The 16,472-nt window shown below is 35.5% G+C and overlaps 1 protein-coding gene across 1 annotated transcript in view; it reads left to right on the forward strand.

Annotated features, from left to right (window-relative positions):
- Positions 1-16,472, forward strand: part of LOC111057874 — a 195,662-nt gene that overhangs the window by 122,999 nt on the left and 56,191 nt on the right. Inside the window, exon 3 of the mRNA XM_039439440.1 lies at positions 8,840-9,847. Within this exon, the coding sequence (XP_039295374.1) occupies positions 9,734-9,847 (114 nt within the window). The 5' untranslated portion in view covers positions 8,840-9,733. The remainder of the gene's footprint in view (positions 1-8,839; positions 9,848-16,472) is intronic.

A 16,472-nucleotide genomic window follows, 5' to 3' on the forward strand; every position in this document is an offset into this window, starting at 1 on the left:
TCTTCTTCTTCTTCTTCTTCTCCTTTCTTCTTCTTCTTCTTCTTTCTCCTTTCTTCTTCTTCTTCTTCTTCTTCTTCTTCTTCTTCTTCTTCTCTTCTTCTTCTTCTTCTTCTTCTTCTTCTTCTTCTTCTTCTTCTTCTTCTTCTTCTTCTCCTTCTTCTTCTTCTTCTTCTCTTCTTCTTCTTCTTCTTCTTCTTCTTCTTCTTCTCCTTCTTCTTCTTTTTCTTCTCCTTCTTCTTCTCCTCAATCTTCTTCCCCCTCATCATTTCCTATTATCTGATCCCTCACATCATTTTATAGCAGCAGATTTGAGGGGTTGAATAATGAAGTGCATCTCATTGAATACGCGCTCAGCTGTAGAACTCATCAGAGAATTCCGAAATCCAGAAATTATTCCCTGATTTTTCCCCTATCCAGAAAGGGTGAATCGTCGAGTGTATTTCCAGTTGAATAATATTCCATCTACACATATAAACTCATACTTTAATATATCCTGAAAAATGCATCCATTCTGTTGGAATTCTTACAGACCAGAGTTGAAGAAATCACAAAATATAGTCTATAGATTATAAGGCAGGAAGTTGAAAATGATTCGAAAAAACAGTTTTATTCAAGAAGTGTTTGCAATATAAATAATATAGTTTAAAATAAAATTTGGTTTAAGCTGTCACTGTGCAAACGGCCCTTAAAGTATTAAACCAACCTTCAAAATTCAAAATATTTAAATCATTATTCCTGGATCAAAATTCAATCAAAATTCTCAAATCATTATTCATGGACCAGAGGAAAACCAAGTGACGAAGCAGTGTGTGATTTCATAACCTCAACCTTCGGATAACATAGCTTAAGCATCCTATCAACATTTTTGGAGAGAAATAGTACAGGCTCAGCCTTGTTCTTCCTCCAAAGTCATAACTATATTATGATTTGTAGTTTTTTGTACACAAATGAGATATGATCAAATAATGTTATTGAATACGATTTACTCTAAAGAGCAAGAAGAAACTCAAAGATATGACAGTTGAAATAACAGTAGATGAATCTATCCTTCACCCTCCATAGAGAACTGCAACACAGTGGTGGGACATAATAATCAAATTCGTTGTTGAGATAGAACAGTTGAGTGTTCAGTTATGAAGATCATGCAAAATTACTACCGAATATGACTACCAAAATTACTGTCGAGCTGCGAAGATACAGGAATAAGAAAACAGTTTGGGGAAGTGGAGACTTCAATATTTGAAATTTATCTATCTCCAATAACTGAATTCTCAGAATTTTCTTCCAGAATAGCTTATCAAATGGTTTGTAACATTATGATGTAATAGATACGACTTGCAGGTAATGGTTGCAATGGACGTAGACTACCCACAGAGAAGAAAATAAGTTTCAATAAGAAGTAAGTGCACAATATAGAAATTTATTATAGAAGAAGAAGGTGGAAGAAATAGGCATGATAGGAAAAAAATTTTGAGAGAGTTTGTTCATATTTCTGGTAGACAAAAACAATGGGAGGAGAGGTAGAAGAAGCGAGGGTAGGAGAAAAAGAAGAAGATGAAGGAGAAGAGAGAAGAAGAAGGAGGAGGAGATGGAGAACAAGAAGAAAAATACGAAGAGGAAAGAGATAGAGATGTTGCAGAGACGAAGGCTGTGAAAGCTTTCAGAAAATACAGGCCACGTAGATAAAGTAACCAGAAGATAAGAAAATGGGAAATATTGGCAGATAAGTTAAGTGGTACTAAGTGAAGGAGAGAGATAAATAGATGGGGGGATTGAAGAGTGGAAGAGAGAGAGTGAGATCATGAGAGCGTGGAAAGATACGTAGGGTGATGCCTTGAACTGAGACATAAACTTCAGTTTTTGCTGCACAATATTATTTTCAATAAAAGAAAATCAGTTTCATGTAATACCTAATACGAGGGTCATTTCTTCAACGTTCGATTGGCCATAAATAAAAGACGAGTGTATATGTAATGAGTATTTTCCCCTTAGAAGTTATTTACAAAAATGATATTTATTCTTCAACTTAAATGCCAGCAAGCAAAAATGTCATATCAGTGGTCTAGCCTACCAGAATTCCTCTTCTTAAAATGCCTTTTAAGAACCCTCTACTTAAAATGATGCCACCAAATTTTTTTTCAACATTTGTCGATGTAGTGTTTTTTGTCATTGTTTACTGATGTAAACAATAAGACTGGGCATACACCGGTTGGTCAAGACAAGACTAGTCACGTTTAGTTACAATACACAACATAGTTGCTTATGAAGACATGTTTGATGACTAATCAGTGTGAGTCGCGTCACAAGCAAATATGTGAAATATTGTGACTAAACGTGTCTGATCATGTCTTGTCTTGTCTTGACTTTAACAGGTGTGCGCTTAGCCTTAAGCTTGATTCGATTTGATTCAAAATTAGTTCGAATGGGTTTTGAATGGTCACTTGCTTTGGAGCTCCTCCCAAGTTTGGAAGCACTAACCTCATTTGTCATTTTTTGAATTGTTTTGGAAAATATGAGTTACTAGTGGCCAAGTTAGATCATTTTGTGATCGAAATTATTATTCCATTCGATTAGCTGGATGAAACGTTTAGTTGCACTAACACTTTGAGGCCGAGCTGTCATGGATCATGTTGTAGATTCTGGTAGTCATTTCAACTGACGTTTTTAGGAAATTTACCGAGACCATTCACGCACGATAGCACTTACAGAGTTTCCTACGTGAACATGAATAATTCTTCATTGGATTTGTGCTGAATTATGGCATTCTGCTCGCCTAAACGAATAGCTCTATGCAACTAGCACTTGGCGGGGGACTAGAGTGAGGCGGCCATGTTTTGGGGTATTTATTCTTTATTGTTATTTATTATTCATTGTTATTTATTCTTTATTGTTATTTATTCTTCATTGTTATTCATTCTTTATTGTTATTTATTCTTTATTGTTATTTATTCTTTATTGTTATTTATTATTTATTGTTATTCATTCTTTATTGTTATTTATTCTTTATTGTTATTTATTCTTTATCGTTATTCATTTTATTGTTATTTATTCTTTATTGTTATTCATTCTTCATTGTTATTATTCTTAATGTTATTCATTCTTTATTGTTATTTATCTTTATTGTTATTTATTCTTTATTGTTATTTATTCGTTATTGTTATTTATTCTTTATTGTTATTTATTCTTATTGTTATTTATTCTTTATTGTTATTTATTCTTTATTGTTATTTATTCTTTATTGTTATTCATTCTTTATTGTCATTTATTCTCTATTGTTATTTATTCTTTATTGTTATTCATTCTTTATTGTTATTTATTCTTTATTGTTATTTATTCTTTATGTTATTTATTCTTATTGTTATTCATTCTTTATTGTTATTTATTCTTATTGTTATTTATTCTCATTGATTCATACAATAAGTACATCATCAAGAATGATAGGGAGAGAAAATATAAGGTAACCGTAATAACCTTGATCATAGAAGGTCTATCTATAACAGCTATACAACAAATGTCCAATCACAGAGCGTTTTGTGGGGATGACAAGCTATTCAATCTATGGGAATCACCTCCATATCGCTGGTCCGTGTCTTATGATATTATGTAATCGGTTGAAAGAAATGAACTTTGTAATAAGTACGTGTGAGGAAACCTACTTCATTTTTAATCTCAATATTAATATTCTCAAGTTCATCCAAATCAAGTTTCAAATAGGTTGATTGATTTGTCACTACTCATTCATTTTAATTTTTTTCTTGAGGAGTTTTTAAGGCAGAGCTGATTTGAACTTGGAATTGAAGGCTTAGAATTTGTTGTAACATAGTGACTCAGTGTATCAACATGAAACGGAAGTGGATGAAGATTTAAGTGTTGAGAGAGACAGAGTGACAGAAAGAGTGGAGAGAATTGGAAAGGGAGGGGTGAGTGACTAAACAAGAGAATCTCTGAGAGAAAGTCTCTCCTGCCAATTCATTGTACTCAGCGATGTCACTTTCTGTGTTTCCATTGTTTTGATTATAGTAGTTGAAAGCTTTGTTGAAGGTACAGTCAGCGAGAGAACGCCACTGAAAAAGAAGAAGGAGAAGAAGAAGAAGAAGAAAAAAGAAGAAGAAGAAGAAGAAGAAGAAGATGAAGAAGGAGAAAGAATGAAAAGCTTGTCATTGATAATGCTAAAAGAACGGTAGTGAATTCGGAGCCTTTTATAGATAATGCTCACGAGTCTCGAATGTAGGCGACATTTCTTCGCTATACGACACGCCTGCCTTGTTTGTTTTTTGTCAGCTTTCATAAGTATCTTTTGGAGACTTTTTTGTACATTGTATGCTTTAGATTAGGTACAGGTTTTTATTGAGTATGGAACGGAAAGAAATCATCTGGAGGTGCGTACAGTCATATCTTTTGCCTCGAACACGCTCATACTCATGCGTCACAAACACGCACATTTCACTTTTTATCAGCTGATGTTGTGCATAAGAATGTTACTGTTCTCGTACGAATACAAATATAATAAAGATAGCATCAGCTGATTGAAAGTGAAATGCGCGTTTTCGTGGCGCATGACAGGTCACACAACCTGAAGGGGTATTATACAATATTTATGTATTATTATTTATTAATATCGGGCACCGAACTTCGCTCGTCATTTTTATTTATTGATAAACAGAACACAAATCAGCTGACTATATCTGTATTTTTACAGAAACAATAAGATACAGATATGAAAAGCTTGGCATCAGCTGATTAAGAGTGAATTGCTCAAGTTCGCGGCGCGTATATCTGTACGCACCTTTTAAAATGATCGTGTTTATAAATTTTATAGCTGGCTATACGTCAGCTTATGAATTTCGGGGATGAGATATTTCGATTTTTCACAGATGCACTCGCCCACTCACTTTTTCATCAGATTTCAAGACGACGAAAGTCTCAGCTGTTTTTCCAAGGATGAATTATCCTTTTAATGTCAATCAGCGAGTTTTCTCAGGGATAAGACCTGGTGCAATCGAATTTGTATATCATGAACCAACTATAGTATGTTCCAAATTTCGTGTGAATCGTTAGAGCAGTTTTTGAGATCCGTTGGACATAAATAACCATAAATAAATAACTAACCAATTATAATAATTTATTTATACAGAAATTGCTCGCTTAATATAATAGGATTTCTATATTTTTCCAGATCTAGTTGATCATGTACAAAGAAGTTGAACAAGGATTCCCACTTTCACATACGCTTTTTAATATAAATTATATATTGACGAGCTGATGAGCAATTGGCGACAAAGAGTAGACTCAGGTGTTAATATTGAGCAGGGAGTTTTCCTCAACTCTCTCATGTTTGCTGACGATACAGTGATAGTTCAGGAAATGAGGATAAGCTACAGATGTCAATTCATGAGCTTCAAGTCCAGATTTCAATATGGTTATCTCAGCTCAGAAATCGAAAGTAATGGCATTTCGGGGCAAGTGGTCCTTGCGTTCCAAAATAGTTTTAAATGATATAATAATGGAACAGGTGAGCAGTTTTGAATATCTCGGCTATGATGTATCCTATGAGAATGTGATATACCTCAGATAGCAAAGTTAAACTCAATTTGTGGAATCATTTATCGAACATTAAAGGGTGAGGCCAGAAAAGAGACAGAGATTGAGTTCTATAGGACAATGGCATCCCTTTGATGACATACGGTAGCATCAGCATCAGCTAATAAAAATAATAATTTGTCCGTATGGATAAAAGCCAAGAAATTCGTGCATCAGAGATGGCGTTTCTGCGCAACATTCAGGGATACTCAAGTCGAGACTACATAAGAGATGAAACATTTCGAAGTGATTGCAATGTGCAACCACTAACAGAAATCATAAAAAATACAGATTGAAGTGGACAAATCACCTGCGTCGTATGCCACCAACTCGTCTTTCACTACAAGCTTCTAAGTTGCAGTTGGATGGGAAAAGTGACGTCGGAAGACCGAGGAAGGGGTGGACACCGAAACAGGCTTACAAGCCTAGTTCATGATGGATGATGTTGATGATGATGATAATTTCCCAGATCATATTATCCAAAATTCATTAGTTGTATAGTTGTCCAATCACAGGAAAAATATTACATAAAGCTGATTATCGTATGCCCTTATGCAGATACTCGATTTAAACTAAAAAATGTCAGATGCTCGTTCAAACTCTGTATGAAACACATTATGACAAATTTCATTTTCAATTTATTTATTTATTTATTTTCAATTTTATTAAAAACACACAAAACAAGACAAAACAAAATTACAAAGATTTACGAAAACAAATAAAACACAATAAAATGTTACAAATGCAACCATATCTATAAAAGAACATGTTTCAGCGTTGAACGTAGTATCAGCATATGGTCCTTAGTACATCAATCAGCATATTGTATAAAAAAAATACAATAATCATAATACAATTATGACATTGGAGGAAAAACTAGGCTGAGCCTGTACTATTTCTCTCCAAAAATTTTGATAAAATGTTAATGTTGTCCAAAAGATAAGGTTATGTTATCACACACTGCTTCTTTACTTGATTTTCGAGTAGTATATTATACTACATGGATGATCTGATATCATATAAAAGAATCTAATGAGTGATAACATAAATATCTGTAGAACCTATAGATTATTGTATGATATCGTAACACTGTGTTATTCTCTGGAGATTTGAAAAGGGAATATTCAAAGATCAAAATTAAAATGAAATCATTGAAATGTCAAATCTAGTAAATCGCATAACTTTTGTCAAACAATACTCCAAACTATTCCAGTGTGTGTAGCTTTCGATGTGGACTTCAAAACATTTCAATTTCTGAATCCTCCAATTGAATAAATAAATAAATGCTCATTACCCAAGAAACTTCACAAAATATCAATTGCACAAAATATTAGATAAATTACAATAGTTAGTTACTAATTAGTAGTAATTTCAACTAGTTAGTAGTAATTATCAACTATTGATTTTTATCTACATTTACCAGGATAAGCAAGTCTTCAGTATGCATTGTAAACCTACGTGGGAGTATACGCTAATAGAATTCTATAGTCTCTTTGTATCTGCGTGAACTTTACCTTTACCACTCACAGATGTATGAAACTTTACCTATTAGCCCACCCTCACTTGCCAATATAAGTCTAGTATACCTGTAAATGATATTGAACATAGTATGTGATCATACTATGTATAGTTATGTCAATGAGGGTTCTTATGTAAGCTAAGGGTATGCATTTTGAAACTCTGTATACCACAGGGTCATCGGAGTGAGCATATAAGCCCTGTCTTAATATCTTGCTGGCGAGGTATTAGAAATTTGTGTTAGCGAATTGGGCAGAAGTTCAAAAGCGGGATTATCTCCTGTGATAGTAGCGAGCTGAAGTGAAATTCACTTTGAAATGTCAGAATTACTCTCAATAAAACATCAATGCTTCCCGTACAACTAATGCTGACAGTTTAAAGTGAATCTCACTAGGGTGAATTCACTTAAAACTGTCAGATTTCCCTATATGGATAACATTGACGCTCCCCTTTCAATTAATGCTGACAGTTGAAATCTTAGTGCTCTTCGACTAATTAATAATTGCTGGGTTTTGTGTGCTGGCTTCAAAGCACACACGTGTGAGTGAGAGAGTAGATTAGTGTTTTGTTCTTTTCTGGCTGAATATAGGAGTTTTTCCGACTGCAAATGAAGGATTTTCAGTTCAAAATTTGAGGGGTTTTTCTAGGGGGTAGGGGTTTTGGAATGATAATGGGGATTTTCAGATTGTTTCTGGAGTGGAGATGAAAGGTTTTTCGTAATGTTGACTGAGTTTTTGTTTCGACTGGAAATAAAGCAGCTTTGGTTAATAACACTAGTTTTTTGTATTCAGGTTGTGGATATATTATTGTGAAGATGAGGATGCAGCTCGTGAAGGGTTCTTTAATTTGAAGTGGGGGCTTTCCAGGTGAATTTGAAGATTTTTATAGTTGAAAAACTCTTTGTTCGACTAGGAATCAAGATAGAGGAATTGAATTAATATGAAGTAATTCAATAAGTTTTTTATCACCCAGATACTACTTCCATTTACCGGTAGACATCAGACCTTGATCTTGAATAATTTTTGACCAATCAGGAATAAGTAGGCTGGACTCGATGTCTTACAAAATACAACACATAGTTGTACATCACCCAATGATTGCTACCATTTAGTGACAGAATTTGAAACTATGTCTCAAAAATGAATATGCATTCAAAGATGGTTGCCATACATTGAAATTTGGGAGCCACTGGTCTATACCATAGAGAAACAATAGCGTAAGTAGATATCCCATGATATAGGGCGTTTATGTCGCAACTATTACTGTTATCTCAAGCCGATTACTGTCGATTATTGTCGATTTTCACTGTTTTGACCAGGTAAGAGTGTATGAACGGCACAATATGAGAGACTACCAGCGTCATAAAGCGTCACAGGAAAGAACTACGAGGACTATCAGCTTGAGATAACAGTAAAAGTTGCGACATAAACGCCCTATACCATGGGATATCTACTTATGCTATTGTTTCTCTATGTCTATACTCACAAAAATGTAGCATGTAAACTAGAGCAAGACTATTCAAGTCTACATGTCAACTCGACATGTTCTAGTCTACATGTTTTTTCTCTCTCTCTCTGAGGATGAGGCTCACATCAGCTCTAGTCTTGTGCGTGAGTAATGCTCATACAGTGGTTTCCGCTCACTGTTTCACAATCTATGCAATTTAGATAGACAGATTTGGAACATATACTCAAATATAATTTTCAATTTATTCTGAAATTTTTCTCAATTCCTGTTCCAGGTGCATGCCAGTGATGAGGAATGCTATTTCATCCGGGAGTCAAGTTGAACAGCCCAGCAACCAGCAGTGGCCAGAAGCTAATAGATAACTGGCAAGTAGCTGGCAAGCAAGTAGCCAACTGGCAAGTAGCTGGCAAGCAAGTAGCCAACTGGCAAGTATCTGGAGAGCAAGTAGCCAACTGGCAAGTATCTGGAAAGCAAGTAACCTATCTACAAGAGCCAGAAAGGGCTGCAGACTACCTGCTTCAAGTTAATCTCCAATCACTCAACTTGTTAGTAGCTGCCTTACAAGAATCAGAGTGTGGAACAGTTTATTCTCCACTAGTCAACTTGAGAGTAGATAACTTACAAGAAGAAGAAAGGAATAGAGATTGCTTACATCAAGTAGAATTGCATTTAGATGATTTCCTACTTGTCGAATTTGTAGATTGGCAACTACCTGACTTGCAACTAATTGAGAGTCAAATACAAATAAGGCAAATCGCTAAGAGGCAAATTGCGAAGAAGGAAATAACAAAGAGGCGAGTTGCAAAGAGGCAAGTTCGGAAAAGGCAAGTTTCAAAAAGGCTTGTTGCAAAGAAGCAAGTTGCAAAGAGTCAATCTGCAAAGAGGCAAGTGGCAAAGAGGCAAGCTGCAAGAAGTAAAGTTGCAAAAAAGCAAGTGGTAAAGAGGCAATTTACAAAGAAGGAAGTTGCAAAAAAACAAGCCGCAGAGAGTCAATCGGAAGGAAAAAAACTTGTTAACAGTCAAGGGGGGAGAAGGCCAACTCAAGTGAGAAAAATCGTAAAGAAACAGGATACAGTGGGGCTGATTGAAGACAGGCAAGATAACTTGAGGCAAGTGGTGAAGAGGCAAGTTGCAGTGAGGTTGCAAGCTGCAAGTTGGCTCACTCAACATGGTGATGAAAGCTGCCAGAGTGTTCTATCCATATGAGGCACTCAATGAGACTCACGCCTGCGTCAGATTACATGCCAGACATGCTGCTATCACTAGCGCCATCTATACACTGGTGAGTAGAATTTGAACTAATCAGTATCTAACAATCTTGACAATAGTCCGAGAGATGAAATTACTTTTAACACGGTTCTCACTCGAAGACAGAGAGGCCCGATACTCTCTCCTTCACTAATCACTCCCACTACCTAACAGCATTTTCCCCACTTTCGTGTCACTATCAAATTGTGCGCAGCACGCTTAGGCTAGCTACTCAAACATTGATTTTTGTTCGTACAATATTTTTCTGTCTTTATAAATTCTATTAAATTAAACAAATGATGTTTGACAAGTTCCGTTCAATCTGATTGGATTCATAAGGACGGCAAAATATCGTACGAACAAAAATCGAAGTGTGTGAGGCTTTACTCCTCTGTCCATGCAACAAACTGTCAAAGGAGAAACTGGTTTCCCCTCTTCATGTTTAAAGCAATATCTCTCGGACTAATATCATCAAGGGATCAAGCTAACTGACTTAATTCTAGTCCTAACAATGCATGACAAATAGTAGTTATTATTAATCTCTCTTATTAATGTTTCAAATGAATTTTATGAATTATTTCCATTCTATCAACTGTATACCTGAATAGCTTGAATAGTTTCAATATAGACATTATATACTTGGTTAAGTGACATTTGTGAAGAGTCACATAATAGAGCAATGGGAAGCACTGACGGCCAGTAACTTACCGTCTCCACTTTCTCCGTGTAGAAGTCGCTTAAGTGGAAAACTCTGAGTGAGTCTTATTTCTTTGAGGTGATCTCTCGTTAAAATGATCGATTAAGAGGGAAATGTGTATCTGGATTTAACTCCCAATCTTCATCTCTCACTATTAATATTCATCCTGACTGTATATACTCCTCCTGACAATATACTTGAATATTATTAAAAACACTTCACTCATATGGGCTACTTTTTAACAAATTAATAAAAACCAATATAGATATATTGTGGTACCATTTATCTTTTAAAACTTTAAAATAGTTCAACAAGTAGTTTCAACTTGAATATGACCTAAAGTTAGGATCGAAACTAGTTGTTGAACTATTTTAAAGTTTTTGAAAAATAGAGCGTACTACAAGATTTTTATATCGTTTTTATTGATTCAATATTATTCTCTTACTTGTGAAGAATGTTACTGTGATATACATCCATATTTATTCAAATAACTAAACTCTCAGAAGGCTAGATTTGGGTCCAGTTTTGAAAACACGACATGTTTCCTGAACATGTAAACATGTCATCTATCTATCAATCTATGTCACTGTGATATGAATTCATATTCTCCAAATGAGTAAACGAGAAGGTTACTTCTTGGCTCAAGTTTTGAACACACAACATGTTTTGTTAACATGTCAACATGACATCAATCTTTCTATTTGTGAATTTATTTTTGCAATATGGATCAGATAAAGTTCAGAGTCACAAGAACCTTGGAGATGGAAGGAAGTGGAAGAAGGAGAACAAGAACCTGGGAGAAGGAGAAAGGTAAACGTTAGGTAAGGGCATAGAGAAAAGATAAGCTTAATATGTTGTCTCTCCTCTCTGGTGCTAGGATAAGAGATATTGGTGAGAAAAGAAGGGGCTAGAATGAAGAAGAGACAAGAAGTCGTGAAACGGAGAGAGACCTACAAGAGAAAAGAGTGAATAAGAAACAAAATATTGAGAAGAGAAATAGACGCATCAGTTGAAAGTTGAAGATTTGAAGGTGGAAGAATCGTTGATGATAAAGTCGAAGAACTCCTCTAGTAGAATACATTTTAAACTTACAGCATTCCTCATAAAAAACATCAATGTTTTCCACTCAATCAATGCTGACAGTATCAAATGAACCTCACTGCAGTTAAGTTCTCATTGAAAGAGCGGCGCAAAGTTGAAGTTTATCTTAGCTGCTTTGCTCAAGTGTTTAGCAGTCTTTAATGAAAACAGACTTCAAAGCAAGTGGATGACAGAATGAATGAATGAATAAGCTTCATCCTCTTATAGCCTAGACTACGTTCCAAATGGAGTAGTTGGAATGCTTAGACTCACTGTCTCCAGAGGCTGGTATTAATTAATAAAGAATATACTTGCTGCCTTTACCTAAGGGGAGTTTCATTGAAGGCAACTTTCTGATAGCGAGTTTGAGTATTATTCAGACGTCAATTGCAGAGAATCATTCAAATTAGAAGTACTCAATAACAGGAGTCTCAGAGTAGAAATATCTTGAAAATGGGGCTTTTTAATATACGGTTTCAAACTACCGCTTCCTTTGGAAATTTACTTCTAAAATAGTGAAATTATATCAAACTTCTTTCTTATTCAGACACAATGAAACTCAACTCTGGAATTCAATCAGCTTTTTTCATTCAATTTTTGTCCTTAAATTTTATCTTGGAATACTTAGACCACAGAATATAATTACAGCAATATTTGTATTCTGTGCTTAGACCCACTGTCTCCAGGGGCTAGCATTATATTTCAATAAAGAATATAATCGCTGCTTTTACCTTAGAGGAGTTTCATTGAAGGGAAGAAATATCTTGAGAAAGGGTTTTTCAATACGGTTTCAAACTACCACTTCCTTTAAAAATAGTGAAATATTATATCACATTAATTTTTTTATTTGGGTACAATGTATCTCAACTCTGGAATCCAATCAGCTCCTTTTATCAAAAATCACGTCCTGAAATAGCGAAATAATATCAAATTGTCTATTATCATTCAAATATACAATGAAACTGAACTCTGGAATTCAATTTCTATCCAATTCATTACAATTGAATTTAAAGATTCGATTCATTCATAACCATAGATCTTATACTTCTTCTTCTTTATGTGCCATCTCCTTTTAGAAGGTTGGCTATCAACATGGCAATTTTGATTTTTGAGGCAACCGCCCTGAAAAGATCAATGGAACTACAGTTGTACCACTGTCTCAAGTTATTTAACCAGGAGATCCGTCTTCTTCCTATACTTCTTTTGCCTTGTATCTTTCCTTGTATGATGTTTTGCAAAAGTGTATATCTCTCTCCTCTCATCACATGACCCAGGTATTGCAGTTTCCTGATTTTGATGGTGATCATGATTTCTCTGTCCTTTCCCATTCTTCTTAATACTTCGTTGTTGGTTGTTCTGCTAGTCCAGCTTATTCTGAGAATTCTTCTATAAGCCCACATCTCAAATGCTTCTAGCCGGTCGGTCTCGTTCTTTTTAAGAGTCCAGGCTTCCATTCCATTTAATAGAACTGGAAATACGTAGCCTTTGAGCATTCTTAATTTGAGATGCAGGTTAAGATCAGTACTACTCAGTACGCTCCTCATTTTATTAAGAGTAGCTCTAGCCTGTCCAATTCTTGATTTTATTTCTTCGGAGTAGTCATTGTTGTCAGTGACAATTATTGTTCCCAAGTATTTATATTTGCAGACTCCACTAGCTCGCCTCCAATCCATAGTGTTTCTGGTTGTTGTCGGTGTTTCGTTATTGTCATAACGAGATCTTATACTAGTGTCGAAAAAGAGAGAGGGTACGTCACATGGGAAATCCATTGAAGGAAACATTCTGATAGCGACTATGGATATAATAATATTATAATTCAAACGTCAATTATTGCATAGAATTATTCGAATCAGGAGTACTCAATACAGAATCTACTCTTCTATCTTGACGAAGGTTTTTCACCAAGGTTCAATACTGCTTGCATCTTTGTAAATTTATTTCTAAAACAGTAAGCTTTATACTAATATTATAACAGTACTGTATTTCATCACATTTTATTTAAATACACGTTGAAACTGTGTAAAACTATCCAATTTTATTCATTCTAACGGACTTCCATTCAAATTTTAAGATGTGATTCATCAATGATACTACAGATATAATACTAGAGAGGGTACGTCACATGGTAGTTCCATTGAAAGAAACTTTCTGATAGAAAGTTTGAATATATTATTCAAACGTCAATTGCAGAGAACTATTCAAATTGGAAGTTATTGATACAGAATCTATTCTTTTATCTTGAGAAAGATTTTTCACCCAGGCTGCTTGCTTCTTTGTGAATTTATTTCTGAAACAGTAGACTATGTCTCAATGTGTCATACTTAAAGACACTGTTCATTCCAATCACATTAGTTTTGTTCAAAGTCGCACTGAAACTATGTGAAACTATCCAATTCATTCCAGTGGAGTTTCAATTGAATTTAAAGATGACTATAGACCTAATACTACAGTGTCAAGAGAGAGATAGTATACGTCACACACATCGTGTCAAGACTTTTAATCAAGATTTGATTGATGGCAGTTTCCAGCTGCACATTTCATACTCATTTCTTCTCATATCCGAATACCACACTGACTTGCTGAGAGATAAGTAATTACTTCTCAGGACATGTGTCACTTCTGCTCAACCTTTTCTCATTTTTCTTATTTGTCTTCTGCTATTTTTTCCTTCTCTTCTCCTCGACGTCCTCCTCTTTTTCCTTCTATATATTTGGGCTTTTACGACTTTCTCATCTCCTTTATCGTTTCTAACTATCCTTCTCACTCTGTTTCACTGTTATTAAACTGATCATTCTTCTTCTCCTTCTTCTTATCCTCTCATCCTCCTTCTCCTTCTCCTTCTTCTTCTTCTTCTTCTTCTTCTTCTTCTTCTTCTTCTTCTTCTTCTTCTTCTTCTTCTTCTTCTTTTACTCCTTCTTCTCCTCCTCCTTCTTCTTCTTCTTCTTCTTCTTCTTCTTCTTCTTCTTCTTCTTCTCTTCTTCTTCTTTCTTTCCTCTACTTCATCTTCTTCTGTTTCTTTTTTAGTTTTTTCTTCTTCTTCTTCTTTTTCTTCTTCTTCTTCTTCTTCCCCTTCTTCTTCTTTTTATTCCTCTACTTGATCTTCTTCTGTTTCTTCTTCTTCTTCCTCAACTTTTTATCTCCTTTCGAATTCATCAACTCTCCTTCATTTTATATTTATCATTCCAAACTTCTTCTTCTACTTCTTCTTCTTCTCTTTTTCCTCTACTTCATCTTCTTCTGTTCCTTTTTTAGTTTTTCCTTCTTCATCTTCTTCTTTTTCTTCCTCTACTTCATCTTCTTCTGTTTTTTTTTCAGTTTTTTCTTCTTCTTCTTCTCCTTTTTTTTTCTTCAACTTTTTCTTTCCTTTCAAATTCATCAACTCTCCTTCATTTCATATTTATCGTTCCAAACAATCTTCCTGAACTTTCTAGACTTTCTCCTCTTCTCCCGCCTCCTTCTACCCTTCCGTCCCACACCACCCTTTCTTCGTGTCATCCTCATCTTCCTTCCTCACCGTTCAACATTATTCTCTCTCCCCACAATCTTCGTCTTCCTTCCTACTATCCTCAACCTCATTCTCACCTAAACTTTCTTTTCCTTACCTCCTTTCTACTTCTTCACCTTTTCTTCCACTAATTCCTTCTTCTATTTCTGCCACGTTCCTTTTTTTTATTCCTCGTCTTCTTTTTGACCTCTTAAAATTGTCCCCACCTCACTAGAACAATATTGGAGAACACTCGGAGAAAATATTATTTGTCACTGTCTAATTTGGCGGTTTAAATTCCGTCTCCTATCATTCCCTCTTCTTCTCACGATGTCCTGTCGTGTGGAAGGAAGTGAGGAGGGGGGAATGATGTCCACACTAACCTGCCTCAAATCCTTTAATCTCGCTGAGGCATCCTTTTCTCCTCACACAGAATTCTCTTCACCGCTAGAATTCCTCACCGTTATTGCTTATTCTGCTCACCACACTATAGTGCGGTCCACGTTATAATGGCAGTGGATAAAGATGAATGAATGGCGATGCCGATTCTCTGCATTCAATTATTATATTTCTACACTGCAAAAACATAATTGGCATTGTTGTAGACCTAGAAAAGGATAGTAACACCGGCTTTGTCGAATGATAGACAAGGATAGCGAAACCTAAGTTGATCAAATACTGTCATAACGTTGACCTCACTATGGTATCCTACTCCTTCTTCTGTCGCTTATTCTCATCACCCCCTCTTAATTTTATTCTCCTTCCTCTACTCTTCTTCCATCACCACCACCTCCTTCACCACCGCCTCCTCCTACAACTCCAACCCATTATTTGAACCTCTCGATTCTCCTTCCTCCACTCTTCCTTCGCCACCACCACCTCCTTCTACTCCTCCCACTTCTCCTTCTCCTTATCATCCTCATACTTTTCTTCCTCTTCCTTGTACATCCTATTCTTCTCGTCCTACTCCTACAGTCTATATTTCTCCTACTCCTCATCCTTCACTTCAATCTCTCCATGATCATTTTTTTACCCTTTCTCCTTCCCTTCTATTTTCCTTCTTCACATATTTTTCCGTCTCATTTCTAATTTTATTCTCTCTTTGACTCTCCTTCTGATTCTCATACTTCATGCCTCTCCCTTATTCTCGCATCCATCTCCTCCTTTCATTCTTCCTACCTATCTTTCATTTCATTCTCATCCTCTCTTTCTCATACTCTCTTCTGTCCTCCATCTCTCCCATCTCTCGTCTCACCGCTCCTTCAATAACTCCTCTTACTCCTTTTTCTCTTCCTTCTCCTTCTCCTCCTTCTTCTTCATTCCCTCCTTCACCTTCTCGTCCTCCAACTCTCTTTTTCCTCCTTCTCCTTCTTCTTCTCCTTCTCCTCCAACAACTTC

This window comes from Nilaparvata lugens, chromosome 12, assembly GCF_014356525.2.
Source record: "Nilaparvata lugens isolate BPH chromosome 12, ASM1435652v1, whole genome shotgun sequence".
NCBI lineage: Eukaryota > Metazoa > Arthropoda > Insecta > Hemiptera > Delphacidae > Nilaparvata > Nilaparvata lugens.